The sequence below is a fragment of the Natrix helvetica genome (assembly GCF_964273705.1).
Source record: "Natrix helvetica genome assembly, chromosome: Z".
NCBI lineage: Eukaryota > Metazoa > Chordata > Lepidosauria > Squamata > Natricidae > Natrix > Natrix helvetica.
In genome coordinates, this window is record NC_138554.1 from 24,685,377 (window position 1) to 24,702,960 (window position 17,584).

General features: G+C 44.2%; 1 protein-coding gene across 3 annotated transcripts in view; it reads left to right on the top strand.

The window, feature by feature from the left end:
* PPP1R12C (protein phosphatase 1 regulatory subunit 12C) overlaps nucleotides 1-17,584 on the top strand; it is a 49,516-nt gene that overhangs the window by 7,660 nt on the left and 24,272 nt on the right. For all 3 annotated transcript variants that reach the window (XM_081971782.1, XM_081971780.1, XM_081971781.1), the window contains exons 2-7: nucleotides 7,175-7,305; nucleotides 7,919-8,037; nucleotides 9,406-9,565; nucleotides 10,613-10,757; nucleotides 13,301-13,375; nucleotides 17,237-17,322. In XM_081971782.1, coding sequence (XP_081827908.1) covers nucleotides 7,175-7,305; nucleotides 7,919-8,037; nucleotides 9,406-9,565; nucleotides 10,613-10,757; nucleotides 13,301-13,375; nucleotides 17,237-17,322 — 716 coding nt within the window. The remainder of the gene's footprint in view (nucleotides 1-7,174; nucleotides 7,306-7,918; nucleotides 8,038-9,405; nucleotides 9,566-10,612; nucleotides 10,758-13,300; nucleotides 13,376-17,236; nucleotides 17,323-17,584) is intronic.

The window sequence follows — 17,584 nt, forward strand, 5'->3', positions numbered from 1 at the left end:
TTGTTAAGTGAATCATACAGTTGTTAAGCAAATTTGGCTTCCCCTGTCGACTTTGCTTGTGGCAAGTCATCTGAGAAAGTCACAGCTGTGGTAAATGCAAGTTGGTTGCCCATAGCCTTAATTTTCCTTTTCACTCTGACCATGTGGATGTTGTAATGGTTATAAGCAGGAGCACCACCGTAAGTCACTTTTTCTAGGACCCTTGTAATTTTGAACTGTCATTAAATGAACAGTCATAAGTTAAGGACCCACTTGCATTAAAATTAGGGGAAGCTAAGAGCTCATCAAGGTACACACTCTTGTTATAAATTTTTAGTATGTAAACCAAGGAAAATAGGGTTGAATTTTAAAGGAATATTTAAGAGGAGATCTCAAACTTTACACTGGTAAGGGGAAATATTTCAGTATTCTACAGATCTCTGCCTCCCCATTTGTGGTAAACCAAATGTATAATACAATACACATGTTCAAAATCTGCATAATGGCAGTGCACAAATTGCTGCATTGAATTTCTATAATCCAAGTTGCTTATTACAGTACTCTTGATTTTTTTAGCATAGATTTTTGAAGCATTTTATTTAAAATGGAACGTGCATAGCAGGGTGGATCAATTTAAATCACACTTTATTTCATGTTTTAAATCTTCCAACAGGAAATCTGATTTAAATGTCCGGTTTAAATTAAATTTTGCCATTGGTTGTTCATGTTCTTTTTTTCCCCAAAGGTGTGAATCTGATAACTGAATTGTGTTACTTGACAACCCGTGTATTGCATTTCAGAGTCTACTGTAAGCCATAAAATAAATGGCGTTCTGTAATCTCTTGTTTATCAGCATCAAGCTGCAGATATTGCTGCAATATGTCAGGAATGTTAATTCTGCTCTGCTTTTTTTTAAAAAAAACTTTTTATTTCCTATCACACAATGAGCCAGAGTTTGCCAGCATTCTCCAATCACTTTTGCTGGCGCCTTGCACTTGTGGCTGACAAACCACACCCTGTGTTTTGTTCTTTTGCAGTTCAGGGGAAAGAGATTTGGCTTCTTTTCTCCAGTTTGGATGACACTAATAAATTATAGATGGGGGTCATTTCTGGTTTAGACACACCTGTTGGAGGCAGGAGCTAGTGGAAATATTATGGGCTTGTTTGTTTCCTAGTTTGTTTAATCTGGGTTTCTGGAGGATTGCTGTGTCATCTGAACGTTTAACTAACTCCTATCCTAGACTCAACTCCTATAAGTATTCAGTAACAACACTCTTATCCAACCTTTTTCAGTCAGAGAAATATTGATTAAAAGCCCAGAACATTTAAGCAGCAGATTCAACCAGCTGAGTTAAAACTCCCCTCCCCCCCTTTTTTTTTCCTTATTTTTGAGGGGGAAAACTTGAAATGAATAGGATTAGTGACCCCTTGGCCAGGATTATTTTCTGTAAAGCAGGGGTCTTCAACATTGGCAACTTTTACCACTTGTGGATTTCAACTCCCAGAATTTCTTAGCCAGTGCATGCTGGAATTCTGGGAATTGAAATCTACAAGTGGTGAAGTTGCCAAGGTTGGAGACCTCTGCTATAAAATGTACCATATCATACAGCCATGCTATAATGTGGTTTGCTTTCACCATGATGTGTGCATAAATCCAGCCATTCTGGAATGGCATCGCGTACTGTTCAGGCCACCTAAGCGGGGAATGCACTAGCTACAGCATGCTTATGGTACAAGATAGTTACTGTTTTTGAAAGGGTTTAATATTTATTCTTCTCTGCCATATAGCTTGGCTAATGGGTATCAAAAATCCAGAAGACCACCAAGGGCTGCAGAGATGAACACAAATCTAGAAACATTTGCTGTCACCTAGATTTTTGCAGCCTAGATCTGGGAACACTCACAGGATTTGTGTTTGTATAAAGTCGTTTCAAATTCGGCACTTGTACCTGTGGCATGGCTCAGATTGGCCATAGAGAAAGGATGGAGCCCAACATTTCTGTTGCTAAGTGAGACAATTGTTAAAAATGAATTTTGCCTCATTTTACAATCTTGTCACAGTTGTTAAGTGAATCACTTGCAGTTGTTAAGCTAGCCACATGGTTGTCAGGCGAATCTGGTTTTTCCATCGACTTTGCTCATCAGAAGGTTGTAAAAGATGATCATATGACCCTGGGATGCTGGAACCGTCGTAAATATGAGTCACTTGTCAAGAGTCTGAATTTTGACCCTGTGATCACAAAGGACACGTCATCAGACTGAAAAAAAACGGTCATGTCACTTTTTTCAGTACTGTTGTAATTTTGAGTGGTAACTAAACAAACTCTTGTAAGTCAAGGCCTACCTTTAGATGTAGGGGTGAGAACAGCAGCACTTTGGAAGTAGGCAAAATGCATTGGCTGTCCCTGGTGTGATGGCTATTCCAGTTATTCTTTCTCCTGGATGGTGGCCTGGATTGACGCATTCAGCAAACTTGCTCCTGTCCTTGGGGAGTTGCTGGAAAACAGACAGCACCAAAAAAGGCAGGGTAGGCTGATGTTTTAATGGGTGCAAAGCAATCCATTGAGCCTCTAAAGAGCCCTGAGACCTTTTCTCCTTAACTGGCTTTCTGAAAAGATCCTCAAGTTGAACCTATTCATTCCCCCCCCCCCCCTCAACGTCCTCAATTTTTCTTCTTTTTTTTTGAAGAAGATTGTCTCCTCTTCTGTGGCTCTTTGATATAAAATACCCATCTGCTGTTATTGCTCCAGTCGTTTTATTTTGCATGACTTGACTGCAGATCCAAAACCTGTTATTAAAGGCAGATGAAAGCAATGAGCAAAAGCAGCTGCCTTCAGTTCTGATGTCTTTTGTGCCTGAAAGAAGAAAAGTAGCACAGCTGCATTTCCCTGACATTAGAAGAGACATCAAAGATTTACTGGTCCAATTTTCTTCCTTCTCTTCTCTTCTCCCTTCCTCCCCCTCCCTCATCTGCAAGTTTTGGTAGATGCTGAAATCTCATGTGATTATTATTTTTTTTGACATGTATAATACCATCTTGCAGCATATCTTGTGTGAAGTGCAAAAGGAGCCCTTCGAGAATTAGCACCTTAATAAATATTGGAAAAATGCGAACACCCCTTCAGATGACATATAATTAGGAAAATTTGGGATTGTGCTGAAATGGATAGATTAAACTTAAAAATTAAAGATAAAGAAGACTTGAAATATTATAGGACATGGAATAAATTTTATGACTGGATAGAGACAAGAGGTAGAAATGAAAGGGAAGTTGACAAATGTGAATAACTGTTAGTATAGAAAATAAATATGCTATAGAATTATGGATGTAATATGGAAAAATTGTAAATAGGCTAATGTAAGTAGAAATTTAGTTAAACCTCATTTTCTTTTCCCTTTTTCCATTGGTTGTATTATTATACTTACTGTAAATATCTTACTGTTTTAGTTATTAGCTTGTTAAGTAAGTTAAGATTTGCTGTTGATTTTTCTTTTGTTTGCTTTGGCAACGTTTAAAACGTGGGCTTCAACTCCCAGAATTCCCTAGCTAGCATTGTTACCCAGCCAGTAGAGTTGTGGAATTCCCCTCCCAGAATTCTGGGAGTTGAATTCCACAAGTCTTAAATTTGCCAAGATTTGGCACCATTGATCTAAATCAGTGTTTCTCAAACTTGGCGACTTGAAGTCCTGTGGACTTCAACTCCCAGAATTCCCCAGCCAGCTATGCTGGCTGGGGGATTCTGGGAGTTGAAGTCCACAGGACTTAAAGTCGCCAAGTTTGAGAAACACTGATCTAAATAATAAAAGCTCTTCGTGTGTTTCCCCTGCTTTCTCACCTCACTTTCACAGACCTCCTCCTTGCCATAAATCAGAGTTTGCCTTTTCATCCAAACCATGGTTATCTCAGAATATAGCTTTCTACACATTATGCCTGATCCCAGTCAGATTGATCTAGCCATGTTGCCGCTACTTGATGGCACACAATCAGATCAGATCAAACATTTAATTTGCTATTAAATCCAAATCAGTGGACTAGACTTTGAAGCAACTCTGACTTATGGTCCTGGTTTCAAGGGAGGAGTGGGGGGAATCAAAAGTTTCCTTCCTGATTATTTTTAAGAAGCCATCAAAGACCTGACTTTTCCACGCTTTGGGGAAGGGTGAAGGTTAAGCCCCTGCTGGATGGTTATATGTTGACTTCAGGTAGCTCATTATCTCCTTTTTGTCATTTTGTTTTAAACTTTTAAGCTGCTGGAGTTATTGGCAGATGATGAATCTATAAGTTACCGTGTTTCCCCAAAAATGAGACAGGGTCTTATTTTCTTTTGAACCCCCCCTGAAATAAGCGTTTGGCCTTATTTTCGGGGAGGTCTTATTACTTTTGAGGTGCAGGAGGCGGCGAGCGTGGTCACCTTATGGCTGCTGCTGTGTTGCACATTGCTCGGCCTGCCGCTCTTTTTGCTGTGGCCATTAGCATAACAGAAGGGGAGGGGGCTAGGGTTGTGGGAGTGGCCCTTAGGGCATGTGGGATACATGGTGCATGTTCCCCCCTCCCTTTCCCCCTCCGGCCTCCCCTCCTTACCTCGTGTTCTTTGCGCAGCAAGCAACCAGAGGAAATGGCAGGGGCTGACTGTGCATGCTTTTATATATTTTTGGGGAGGGATTATTTTAGCGCATGCGCTCAAAAGCCCAATTGGGCTTATTATCCAAGGAGGTCTTATTTTCAGGGAAGCAGGGTATATAAATAAGTAAATAACAGTTTTACTTCATTGTGTTTTGGATCAGACTTAATATTGCAGGATATAGCTTTCCCTGGAAACTAAGTGATCATATCTCTTGCTTATCCACTCATATCCTATCTCAAACATAAAGTGTAAGTTTTCTTTTCCAGCACTATGCAGGTGGGTTGAGAAGTTTGGTAGGTTGAAGAATTCTATTCTAGTTCCTTATGGCTAGAAGTCAGATTAAGAGGATGTGCAGTGAGCCTTTGGAAAGGGAAAAGCATCTCCAGATGTCCATATCAAGTTTTGAGTAGACTTTGTCTTCTATCTTAGCAACTTTAAGCTTGGCGGACTTCAATTCCCAGCCAAGCCAAGATTGGAGACCCCTGCCAATTGCATGTGCAAATGATCTTTTTTTTAAAAAAAAAAAATCTTACAATAGTATAACGGTAATAGTTGTAGTGGCAACTTCCCTTCCCCTGTAAGTACAAGCTGTGCTTCAGTAGTACAGATGTTCCCAATTTGATATTTTTCAGATGCCCTTCAGGCTTTCCCTAGGAATAATGGGACGTGAACTTGTCGATCAGAAGGTTGGCAATTCAGCGGTTCGAATCCCTAGCGCCACGTAATTGAGTTCCCGCTACTTGTCCCAGGTTCTGCCAACCTAGCGGTTGGAAAGCATGTAAAAATGCAAGTAGAAAAATAGGAACCACTTTGGTGGGAAGGTAACAGCTTTCTGTGCGCCTTCGGCGTTTAGTCATGCCAGCCACATGACCACGGAGACGTCTTTGGACAGCGCTGGCTCTTTGGCTTTGAAACAGAGATTAATCACTGCCCCTTAGAGTCGGGAATGACCAGCACATATGTGTGAGGGGAACTTTTACCTTTAGAAATAATGGAGGTTGTAATCTAATTTATCTGAGGGTTACTTCAACCTCCAGGTCTCCTCACTTGAACATAACAAGTAGTCCTTGACTTATGATTGCAAACTATTAGCAATAGTTTAACAAAAGGATGCTTTCTGCTCCAGGGGTGAAATGGAGGATTTTTAGCTCCTGAGCAAAATGACACTCAGGTGCCCTCAGCTAGGCTTCTCAGAACCTCCCCTAGTCTTCCCCCTCCCAAATTCTCCTTCCTTGGAACTCCATTTAACAACTCACAAGATTACTTAACGACCACAACCAGGAGGGTCAAGACTGCAGCCACTGAGCAAAACAATGACATGCTTTGCTCAACAATCCAGATTCTCATCCCAATTGTGGTCATAAGTCAGGGACTAACTACATTGGTTCAGGTTTTGGCTTCTGGTCTATGACCCTGTTTCCCCCAAAATAAGACCTCCCTGGATAATAGGCCCAATCAGGCTTTTGCGTGCATGCGCTAAAATAACCCCTCCCATGAAAACAAGCCCTTCCCTAAAATATTTCAACACATGCGTAGCCAGTCCCTGCCATTTTCTGTGGGGGAAAAGGAGGAGAACATGCCCCACGCACCCCTGCCATCCACACGGAAGGGTCTCATGGAGGCCACTATCGCAAACCCTAGCTACCGCGGCCCTTCTCTTAGTGGCGGCTATAAAAAAAGCTGCAGGCCCAGTGACGCTAGGGCTGGCAAGAGTGTGCCAGAAAGAGAGAGCCTTTCCGGCCCTCTCTGAATCAGCTGATCTGCAGGCTGATTTTAAGGGGTCTCCTGCACCCCAAAAATAATAACCCCCCCCCCCCGAAAATAAGGCCAAGCTTTTATTTCAGGGGTCAAAAGAAAATCTTGTTTTCAGGGAAACACAGGGTAGTTGAATTTAGGGCAGGAATGGGAGACTGGTAGTTCTCTTGTTGATCAAAAAAAGTCCTAGCATCTCTCTCCTTTGGGCATTCCAGCTGCGTTTATTAGGGGTTGTTCAGAAATCTCTGGAGGACCAAAGAGTTTCCATCGCTTGGTTAGGTTACCTTCCCAAGGCTCCTTCCCAATAACCCGCATATTTCATTCCCATCTTAGTAGCCTGTGCACTTTTTCCTCAAAACATTCTGTGCCAGAGATTTTGTTCTGTGTTCCGTTGTGTAGTTGTGCCCTAGCCACAATCCTCTTGCTGCTTGAAAACCTCGTTTATTTCCTGGTCCAATGTACTTGCCCTATTTTTCGCCACCAGCTGCAATCAAAGCAAGACAAATATTGCAAAATTCCCAAGGACTTTGATTTTCAATCCAACTCTCTAGTAGTGTAAAATCTATTACGTCTTTACAGTGTTCCATTTACTTGTTCAAGGGTTGCCATTTTAGCCATCTTCCACCCTGCTCAGCCCAAACGCTACAATGGGCTGCGTGTTTACGACACTGGGGAAGGAGCGGAGGCTTGATGAATTTGATGAGGGGCACTTGGAATTGGCTTTTCTCCTGAAGGAGATGAAGACTTTTGTGTTACAAATGAGGCAAAAGATGGGGTTGGATTTGCATGATAAAGAAGCGTTTTGATTCTTCCAGGCCTGCATTGACGAAAACATGGAAGTGGTTGAATTTCTGGTAGAAAATGGAGCTGATGTAAACCAGGCAGACAATGAAGGTTGGACTCCGCTGCACGTTGCTGCCTCCTGTGGCTACAATGAGATTGCACAGTAAGTTTGGGCTGGGTGGGTGGGTGGGTGGGTGTGGGGGGTTGTGTATTTTTTGCCTAAATTTCCTAGACCCACAGATCTCTCGGCCAGCCTTACAGTTCCTTCTCGGTACAAGTGACTGCCGGGTGTCCTTTCCTCACCCTCCACTTAGTCATTGAGCTCCTTCAGGCAACTATCCTAGTACAATGTTGGATTTCTCAGCTGGAGAAACTCTGACAAGAGGCTGCTAATCATAGCTGGTGCATTTCACACTCAGTGAAAGATACTGGATGCATTTGGGGGATCGTAACCTTAGGCAATCCTGTTTGAAGAGGGAGAGTCCTGGCTGCGTTTATTGTGGGAGCTTGCAAGGAAAGCTGTAAAGTTTGCCTGTATCTTGACATTCATCTTCAGTGGAAGGGGAGGGGGACTTTTGCCTGAGAAGGCGAGTCAGGGTGTAGGTCTTAAAGTCTGCAATATTTGAACTCTGTACTTGACACCCAAGCAGACTAGATTACCCAGATCAAGCTTTGCAGGAAGCTGGTTGGCCCCTTCTGCTTGGGGATAGAGATTGTAGGCCTGATATGGGGGCTGGGTGGCCCATGGATCTGACTGCCTTCACTGTCTGGCCCAGATACCTCTTGGACCACGGTGCCAACATTGCTGCGGTGAATAGTGACGGGGACGTGCCACTGGACATTGCCGAGGCTGACAGCATGGAAGCCTTGCTGCGAGCAGAAATCAAGAAACGAGGTAAGGCACAAGCAGCCACAGCAAGTGCAGCTCTGCTTCCTCTGATGTGCTGTTATTAGGGGGGGTTCCCCAGCTAATTGGCTATGGGAAGATGGCGACTGTTTGACATTTTCACCATTAAAAAAAACCAACCACCCCAGAACACTACAGGTAGTCCTCAACTTACGACCACGATGGAGCCCAAAATTTCTGTTGCTAAGTGAGACACTTGTTAAGGACGTTTTACCCCATTTTACAACTTTTCTTGCCACAACTGTTAAGTGATTCCTTGCAGGCATTAAGTTAGTAACACGGTTGTTAAGCAAATCTGGCTTCCCCATTGACTTTGCTCGTCAGGAAGTCACAGAAGGTGACCCCGGGACACTGCAACCATCATAAATATGAGCCAGTTGCCAAGTGTCTGAATTTCGATCCTATGACCATGGGAGTGCTGCAACGGTTGTAAGTGCAAAAAACTCGTAACTCACTCTTTTCAGGGCTGTTATAAGTTGGAACGGTCAATAAATGAACTGTTGTAAGTCGAGGGCTACCCACAGTGGCTTTGTAAAAATATTTATAACAGATTATTTAATATACACATACATATAGTACATATAGGGACATGGTGGCTTAGTGGCTAAGATGCTGAACTTGTCAATCAGAAAGTTCGGCAGTTCAAATCCCTAGCGCTGCATAACGGAGTGAGCGCCCATTACTTGTCCCAGCTTCTGCCAACCTAGCAGTTCGAAAGCACGTAAAAATGCAAGTAGAAAAATAGGGACCACCTTTGGTGGGAAGGTAACAGCGTTCCGTGCGCCTTTGGCGTTTAGTCATGCTGGCCACTTGACCATGGAGACGTCTTCGGACAGCACTGGCTCTTCGGCTTCGAAACGGAGATGAGCACCGCCCCCTAGAGTCGAGAACGACTAGCACATATGTGCGAGGGGAACCTTTACCTTTATAGTACATATAGGGAGAGAACAGAAATAGGCTAAATTAAGGTCTGGTAAATGCTTTCCCGCTTCAGAGCTGCATTGTTGTTGCTGATTATCATTTCCCAAAATTATCAGCGTGAATTCTTTCTGTATGTGTGGACTGCAGCATCCATTTTGCATCTGAATCCCCCCCAAAAAATATGAAGAGTTTTGTTGCACAAGTACATAATAAAACTGTGGATCTACATCACAAAATACGTGCTGGCCCTATGATGTCATTCCAGCTCTTTTTCTGAGATGGAAAGCAAAGTTCCAAAGATCCGGTTGCTGTGATTTCATTAAGAAAAAAAAAAGTGTGTGCGTGCGCGCTATCTGCATTATAATTTGGGACCACCATTCAGAATTTTTCAGCCGCAGGTTCTCTGCTTCGTGTGACCATTCCCTTTGCTTCCAGGGGTAGATGTAGAGGTAGCCAAGCGAGAGGAAGAAGAGATGATGCTTCGTGATGCTCGCCATTGGCTGAATGCCGGCAAAATATCTGATGAGCCTCACCCCAAAACTGGGGCCACTGCCCTCCATGTGGCGGCTGCTAAAGGCTACGTCGAGGTCATGAGGTGAGAGCCTCCCACCATTTCCTGGGCAGTTCTTGACTGTGGTTAACCTCACCATAGGCGGTATGGGTGGTTAATTGCTTTCCAATAGCAGGAAATTAACAGACTCTTGCCTTTTCCCAGCTGTGTTTGGGAAAAGCCCAAGTCATTGGATCGCCTAGCCTTCTCTCCCTGTCTTGAGCAGGGTTGGGGGGAGGGCTTGCTGACCCCACCCACTTTCCCACACATCCTTCAAGCTCAGGCAGGGCTTATGGAAAAAGGAAAGGCAAAGAGGCGTCAGTCCCCACCCAGCCACCTCTCAGTTTCTTCCAGGAAAAGGGAAAGTCAAAGGATCTTGGTTCTCAGCTGTTTTTCTTTAACCTGGGATTCTGAGGAGTTATGTGGCTCCTCAGGTTAGAAAAGTGGACTGACTATCAGCAGCCTGACATTATAGACTTGTAACTGCTGTGGTGCCGGGTGAGCTCCTGTCACACGCTCCAGCTCCTCCTAATCCAGTGGTTCGAAAGTAAGCAACCGCAAGTAGATAAATGGGTACCACTTCAGTATGACAACTTCACAGGGACATGAAAGGACGCCCCAACTGGGAGTTTCCCAGGCAACAGTGATGCCACCAGGAAATCATTTCACCACGAAAACACTCCGGTGCTTCCAACACGGAACTATTAATACTTGGGATTCCTCTTTCAAAAGGAAGAAGAAAGGTGGGAAAAAGGAATTCCAGTAAATCCCACTTCTCGCTTTACTCTTTTTTTGTTTTGTTAGGGAACCACCTGGGGTCGTAATTCCCACCCCTACCTGGCATTTTCTTTACTAAGCACACTTCATGTTCAAAAAATGCTACCCCAGCTCAAAATTGCAGATGTTTCTCTTCTCCCCTAACAATTGTGGGTAACTTGAAAAACCTGAATTCTGGTCTCCTGTGGTCCTTTTATTTCTAGACTCCTTTCTATCCAGGTTGCCCCGTTCGTTCTGCCACAGCCCAGCTCTGTTCTCCCAGGGACAAGGAAGCCCCCAGTTACCCTCACCCTGCCTTGCCTTGCTCTGTTGCAGGCTGCTCTTGCAAGCTGGCTATGACACCAATGTGCAGGACAAAGATGGCTGGGCGCCCCTACATGCAGCAGCTCACTGGGGAGTGGAGGAGGCCTGCCGGCTTTTGGCTGAGCACTTCTGTGACATGGAGGCCCTCAACAATGTGGTAAGAGAAGCTGATAGAGGGTGCAGGTAGTGGGTTATGGAAAAATGGCATCTCCCTTCATAGAGGAGACTGCGACAGATGAATGGGAAGCTTGCTTTCATGGCAGATGCTTGTTCAGGTGGAGGCCAGGCAGTCGCTTTAATTTGGATTTCTGCATGGAGCAGGGCATTAGATTTGATGGACTCCGTGTGGCCATCAAACTCTTTTCTACCTGAGGCCAGGGAGCGAAACATATTGCCAGCTGGAATAAAGAGCCATGTGGGGCTAGATAGATCTGCGCCTTCATATTAGACAAGTTCCCCTTCTCAAAATTATCTTGTGTTAGGCAGGGAAGACATCAGTAGGGTGAGGGGAAAATAGTTGGCCACTCTGTTTGTTTCAACATCACGCTGTATTTCACAAGAGTTACCAAGGCTTACAAAATACTGTAAAAGTTTTTTTTTTTTTTTTTTTAAAGAGGGGGTGGGGATATTGCGCATTATGAATATTGGAAGCCACCTGGAGACATCTTATATGAATTGGGCAGGCATTTAAATTTGATTGATTAAAATAAAATAGAAACATTACCAGTTATTTAAAAGATTAATCTATTGACTATTATTACATCAATATGAATTGGAGAAAAACATAAGCAACTGTTTTAATAGTTCTGGTAGGTACAGGACATCAGGTGTTCATCGCAGAAGAGGCATTTCTCTTGAGAGAGTTGAGAGGAGACTCATTCCCTTCCCGAATGATGCTTGCTACTTGTTGATTATATATGTGACAGTATATTCAGTGGAATGATTTTGCCTCCAGAAGTTGTGAGTGCTCCAACACTGGAGGTTTTTAAGAAGAGATTGGACAACCAATTGTCTGTAACGGTGAACCTATGGCATGTGTGCCACACTGGCAAGCGGAGCCCTCTCTGTGGGCACGGAAGCCGTCGCTCAGCTTGACCGCGCATGCGCCTCCTGCCAGACAGCTGATTTTCGGCTCTCTGCTGTGCATGTGGGAGACGCACGCAAATGCACAGAGGGGCAGCGTGCATACGCGGTGTGGGAGAAGCACGGGGGAGGCACCCCCCCCAGGGCCCCACTTTTGGTCCCAGGAGGCTTCAGGGAGGCCTGCTATTTCCAAAATGGAGCACGGGGGGTGGGGGTTGCGCACATATGTGTGGGGGGGATCGCTGGGTGAGTCGTGCGCACATGCGCAGCGGGGCAGGCAATATTGCATTGTGGGTGTGGGCGCGCGCACGATTTCAGCATGCGAGGACAAAAGAGTTAGCCGTCACTGGTATAGGGTTTCCTGCCTGAATAGGGTGTTGAGCTGGAAGACCTCCAAGGTCCCTTCCAACTCTGTTATTCTGTTAAACATGAAGCAGTAGCTTTCCTCCTCCTCGGGGGTAGTTCTTTAGGCTTCTAGCAGGCCAGATGCATCAGTAGGCATGAAGTGTGCTCTCACCAAGCCTCTGCAAGCCTCCCACACTCTTGGCAGCATTTGGTGATTGGGGGGAGAATATAGCCACTAACCCTCTTCTCTTCCCTGGTTTTTTTTTATTTAAAAAAATATAGTCCTTCCAATGGGACCAATGGAGGGGAATCAATCACTGCCAGTTTCAGGGCCTCTGGGCAGAAAGTGCGCTTTGGATCCACGGTGCCTCCCTGGCCTGCCTCCCTTTGGCCTTTTCTAAAGGAAAAGGATGATCTCATTCTGCCTGATTGATCAACGGAAAGTTGCACAAAATAGAAAATATCCAAAGGATCAGGGGGACGTGGGATGGAAAAATCAGAAATCGATTGCCGGAGTCTCGCGTACACGCTCACCTCTCTGGCAGAATCTCATTAGAGACCATTAGAGAGTCAAAAGAGTCTGGCAAAGGAGAATGTCCTAGAGAGGCCACATGTTTAACCTTCTCTCTTTCTTGCTCATGCTTCCTCTTTTTCATCCATTTTTTTTTAAACCTCTAGGCTTCAGGCTGCCCTCTGGTCTATATCTCCCTCCCCCCTCCCCCCTCCCCCCGCCCCCAAAGGCCAGACCATCCCTGTGGGTAGTTTTTCTCTTATTTATTTATTTAAGAGCTGAAGGATCAGAACAAGTGCTGTAAAGGCATTCATTTCATCCCCTAACCCAGAAATTCCTACCCAACACCCCGAATTTCACTACACACACACACACAGACACACACCCACACCCACACACCACTTATTTCTCCACTAAAAAAAGTACAATGGCTGGAAAGAAGCAGATACGAGCGCTCCGAAAACTAGACCAGTGCTCGGTGCAGCTTTCTTCATATCATTTTTTTGTCTTTTTTCATCTTTGCTTGGTTTAGTCAGTGTATATTTCTGTTAACAGATTCAAAAAAGAGGAGGCGGAGAAGGAGGAGAGGTTTGAAGGCATTTGCAGTTGGGCGATCTGTTGTGCCCGTTGTATTTTTCCTGCCTCCTTTTTTGCTGGCTGGTGGAGTTTTGAGGCGATTGTGTTGTCAAGCCTCCTGTTTTACACACACACACACACACACACACATACACACCCCTGATTTTCTTCCTTTTCTCCCACAGGGCCAGCGTCCTTGCGATCTTGCAGATGAAGATACTTTGGCGCTGCTGGAAGACCTGCAGCATAAACAAGATGATGTGAGTGATGGGTTGTTGACAGTTGGGGTTGGGTGGTTTTTTTTTGTTTTTTTTTGCCAATTCCATTTATGTTGTTGGATACAGAAGGGTATTGTGATAGACTTTTGTATTTATACAGAAAGTTTCTAACACTTGAAGCTCATGCTTAGGTCACTTTCTGTGTGGGATTCTCCAAGGTTTGGGAGACTTTTTAGGAGAGAAGGCCTCTGCAGGCGATCTTGCAGAGGCTAATTTGAGGGCTGAGTTGAGAAGATTCTCCCAGTGGGATGATCCCAGGTCTTCCCCCCCCCCCCCCGGGCTTAATAAGAAAAGAAATTACAGTCGCCGACCAGAATTCTGTGAATGAACAAAATACTGTATTTTTCAGAGTCTAAGACGTACCTTCCCCTCCCCCCAAAAGAGCATGGGAATATTGGTGCGTCTTATACACCGAATACAGCCATTTTTGGCCTCCTGAAGTCCCGCCCCACACCCCATTTTTGCAAAAAAAAATGGGCTGTTTTGCACAGAAACAGAGGTGTTTTTCCCTTCCTCCGGGGGGGGGCACTCTGCAGGCTTCAGCAGGGCTGGGGGAAGGAGGAAATGCCCCTGTTTTTGCTTAAAATGGCCCATTTTCTGCCCGTTTTTCACAAAATCCGGGGCATTTTTGCCTCCCCCCAGCCCTGCTGAAGCCTGCAGAGTGCTGCTGGGGCCGGGGAGGACAAAAACGTTTTTTTCTTACTTACCTCTTCGAAATCTTGGTGTGTCTTATACCTCGGTGTGTATTATAGTCCGAAAAATACGGTAATTAAAATAATCAAAGCAGTTTCCATTTGAAATAAAGTATAAACAGAAGACCATAACTGGGTCATTGAAGCAGTCACAGGGCATGTCTGCTTTTACAAACAGTATAATAAAACTTAGCCATGCTGCAAGGAGCGAAATAGATGAAGTAGACAAAATCACTGGGAGAATTCTCCCACCAGTGTGGATTAGAGATCTGTTCTTCAGTTCCAGTGTTTAATTCTAGATTCATGAAGCTCCATACCTTTAGGTGGGAGGAATATGGGGTCTCTTATGTCCCCAGTGCTATTGATCCATTGACAGAGGAAGGACATAACCAGGGAGTTTTGCCCAGCTAGTTGCATCCCTACCTGTACCGGGAGAAATTGGTAAAGTTGAATTGCACTCTTTTTACACACCTTAGTCTACTACATTGTGATTTGCACAAGGCTGCCTTTGACGACCACTTGGAAACTGCCCTTTGCTGGCAGGTAAGAGCTGCCACAGTCATGTAACATTGGGGCTGCATTGGCTTCTAATAGCTTGACAACTTGGCTGATAGGACCATCTTTTCCAACCAGAATTGATCCTACCTGGTATATACGTGTTTCTAGAGAATCTGCCAGCAATTCCATACTTTTGTAAAAATGAGGCGACAGCTGGGTTTTTTCCAGTGATGTCATTCCCTTCCCGAAGTTAGATTAGCTCCCATCCTTACAATATTTCAAAAATATGTTAAAACAGCTTTTCTAGATAGCATTTGGGGGAGAAGCTGGAATGGCTTCAACCAGTCTTTCCTAACTTGGCAGCTTTAAGATGGGTGGACTTCAGCTCCCAGAATTCTACTTACAGCCATCCTTGGTTACGTTTTATTTGATTGCTCCAGCTTCTACTGTGTTGCATTTGTGTTCTTGTGTTTTTCATGCTCATTGTTAAGTGCCAGGAGTCCCTATGGATTCAGGGACTAAAATAGGGGCTAAAATAGTTGAAAAGCAAATAAATGCATTTCTGGATCAGAACGGTTACCTTTTTCACCGATAAGCTTCTCATTGGTGGAATTCGATTTTAATGAGTTATCTATTTACTCCATATCATTTTAGCTGCCTTTCTTTACAGTAATTCATTTCAGATTTCTTACACAATTATATGCTTGCTGATACAATTCCTCCTAATAATGATTTAATTGTAGGGATTCCTTAAGATGTGATTTTTATGTTTTTATGTAAGCTTCCTTCAAAGAACTTTGGGCTACATAAGATATGATAAACCCTTGTGGGGGAGATGGAGGAGATCAGGTATGGCCTGGCTAGCAGGTCAATTTTATATCAAAATTGTCTGAATAGAATAAATGGGGTTTTTTTTTGTGGTGTCCTGTGATTGTAAAACAGTTCCAGTTGTTGCCTTGCCTGATGAGTTTTAAGCTCTAATGTAAAATTTGTGTATTTGGCATGTGCATAGATATACCAGAGTTGCCTTAACTACTACAGCTGGTTTTTTAAATCATGCTTTAGTTAAATTTGACAACCATTATATATAGCTGAGACTTTAATCTTATTTTTTTAAAATCAGCTGTTTAAGCTTGCCTATACCAATGTGTACTTTGTCCTAAATATACCATAATCCATTACTAAGAAATGCTAATTTGCTCTGTGTGTGTGTGTGTGTGTGTGTATTGCACAGATCAGGCAACCAGGAAGCCTGCATTTGCTTTATGTAACAGCTTTGGCTACTCAGTGGATGTGGGTGAACGTTTTTTTCTTTTCTTTTTTAGCATTCCGGTGCATTAATTTTTTTCATTGACGCATAAGGAGACACACCTCCCAAACTCTCTTTCTTCCATTGCCTTTTTTGCATGGCCCTCAAGAAATGGCGAGAGTTAAATGGAAGGCTAAAGAAATACCAATGACCTCCCCCCCAGGGCAGAAGGTCATAGAGGGAGAGGCCAGCATGCCTGTCAGCCTAATTTGAGTTTTGCCAGCCTAAAGGTTGCATTTCTGAAACTGCAGGGTGGGCCTCCCAGAAGTGGCTGATTGGGGGAAGCAGATCAGCCTCCCTCTTCATCTGTTTCAGGCAAAAGCTTGACTGGTAGGGCGGGCTGTTGGAGGGGGGGTGTGGAGGAGAAGAGAAGAAAGAGAGAGAGAGAGAGAGAAGGGCTGGTTCCCAAGGGAAAGCAAGCAGGATGGGCCTCCCTCCTGCCTGTCGGCTTTCTGCCCTTTCCAGCTGTGGATTGGAACCAGATCAGCCTCAAGGTCCTTTGCAAAGCTGAAAGGCGCTTTCTTTGCATTCTTTCTTTTTGTAATTCGACTTGGAAGTTTTCCTGTGAGAACAAGTTGGAGGAGCAGCCTGTCCCAATAAAAGACAGGAGGGGAAAGAGGCTGGGAGTGGAGGGGAAGGAAAGGGAGGGTGAAGCTGCATCTGAAGGGACTCGGGAGTTCAAGGTCCTGTCCCACCTTCTGAACTTCAAAGGCCAAAGTATTTGCAGCATTTTTAGTTGCAAAAAAAGAGCATCTGCAGAGGAGAAAGAGTGTGATTAGAGACCAATGGAATGGGGAGGGGAGTTCCCCTCTTTTCTTTTCCCCCCCTTCCCCACCCACAGGAATCATGCGCTGAAGATTAAGGACTGACTCAGGGCCTTTTACTGTTAACGCATAGCATTGAGGGCTGCAAGTCAAAGCCTCTGTTCTTAAAAGGGTCGAACCAGATTGATATTCCTCTAGTGGCTGCCATCTTATTAAAAATAGCAATAGCACTTAGACTTACGTAAAGCTCCACCGTGCTCTACTCTCAGTATTGTCTGAGTGGTTTACAGAGTCAGCACGTTGCCTGCAACAATCTGGATCCTCATTTTATCCACTTCTGAAGGATGGAAGGCTGAGTCAACCTTTAGGCAGTCAGGATCGAACTCCTGGCAGTGGGCAGAGTTAGTCCACTGTTAGTCCTGTGAAGATAGCACTAGCTGCTGCAGATTCATTTGCCCCCTGGTATTTCGTATACAGAGGAGCAGATTTTGTCACATCCCACCAGACAAAATCTATAAAGACTGCATTGTTAAGTGGAATAAAAGTTTTGATTTTTGATCTCTCCCCTTTTATTATTTAGTTGCGCAGCAAAAAGGAAGCCCATCGGCAGGCTGTGATTGACACGAGCTTGGAACAGGCCCCCTCGTACACAAGCAAGCATCGAAGGTCAGCACTAGATTATCATTAGATACTGTACTGTTATGGAAAATACCAAGTTTTCAGTTCCACTTAATTCCCTAGCCTCAGCCTTTGCTTTCAGACACTTGTAATTTAAAGTTTTGATCTAGGTTTTTTTAGCCATGGAATCAGATGTGTGAAATCCACGCCATCATACCTCCAGCAAATCTTAAGTGGCAAGACAAGTTCGGAGGGAGAAATCTTTTATTTGATATACAGCAAGTTTGACAAGCGTTTGCCGCAGAAGTGT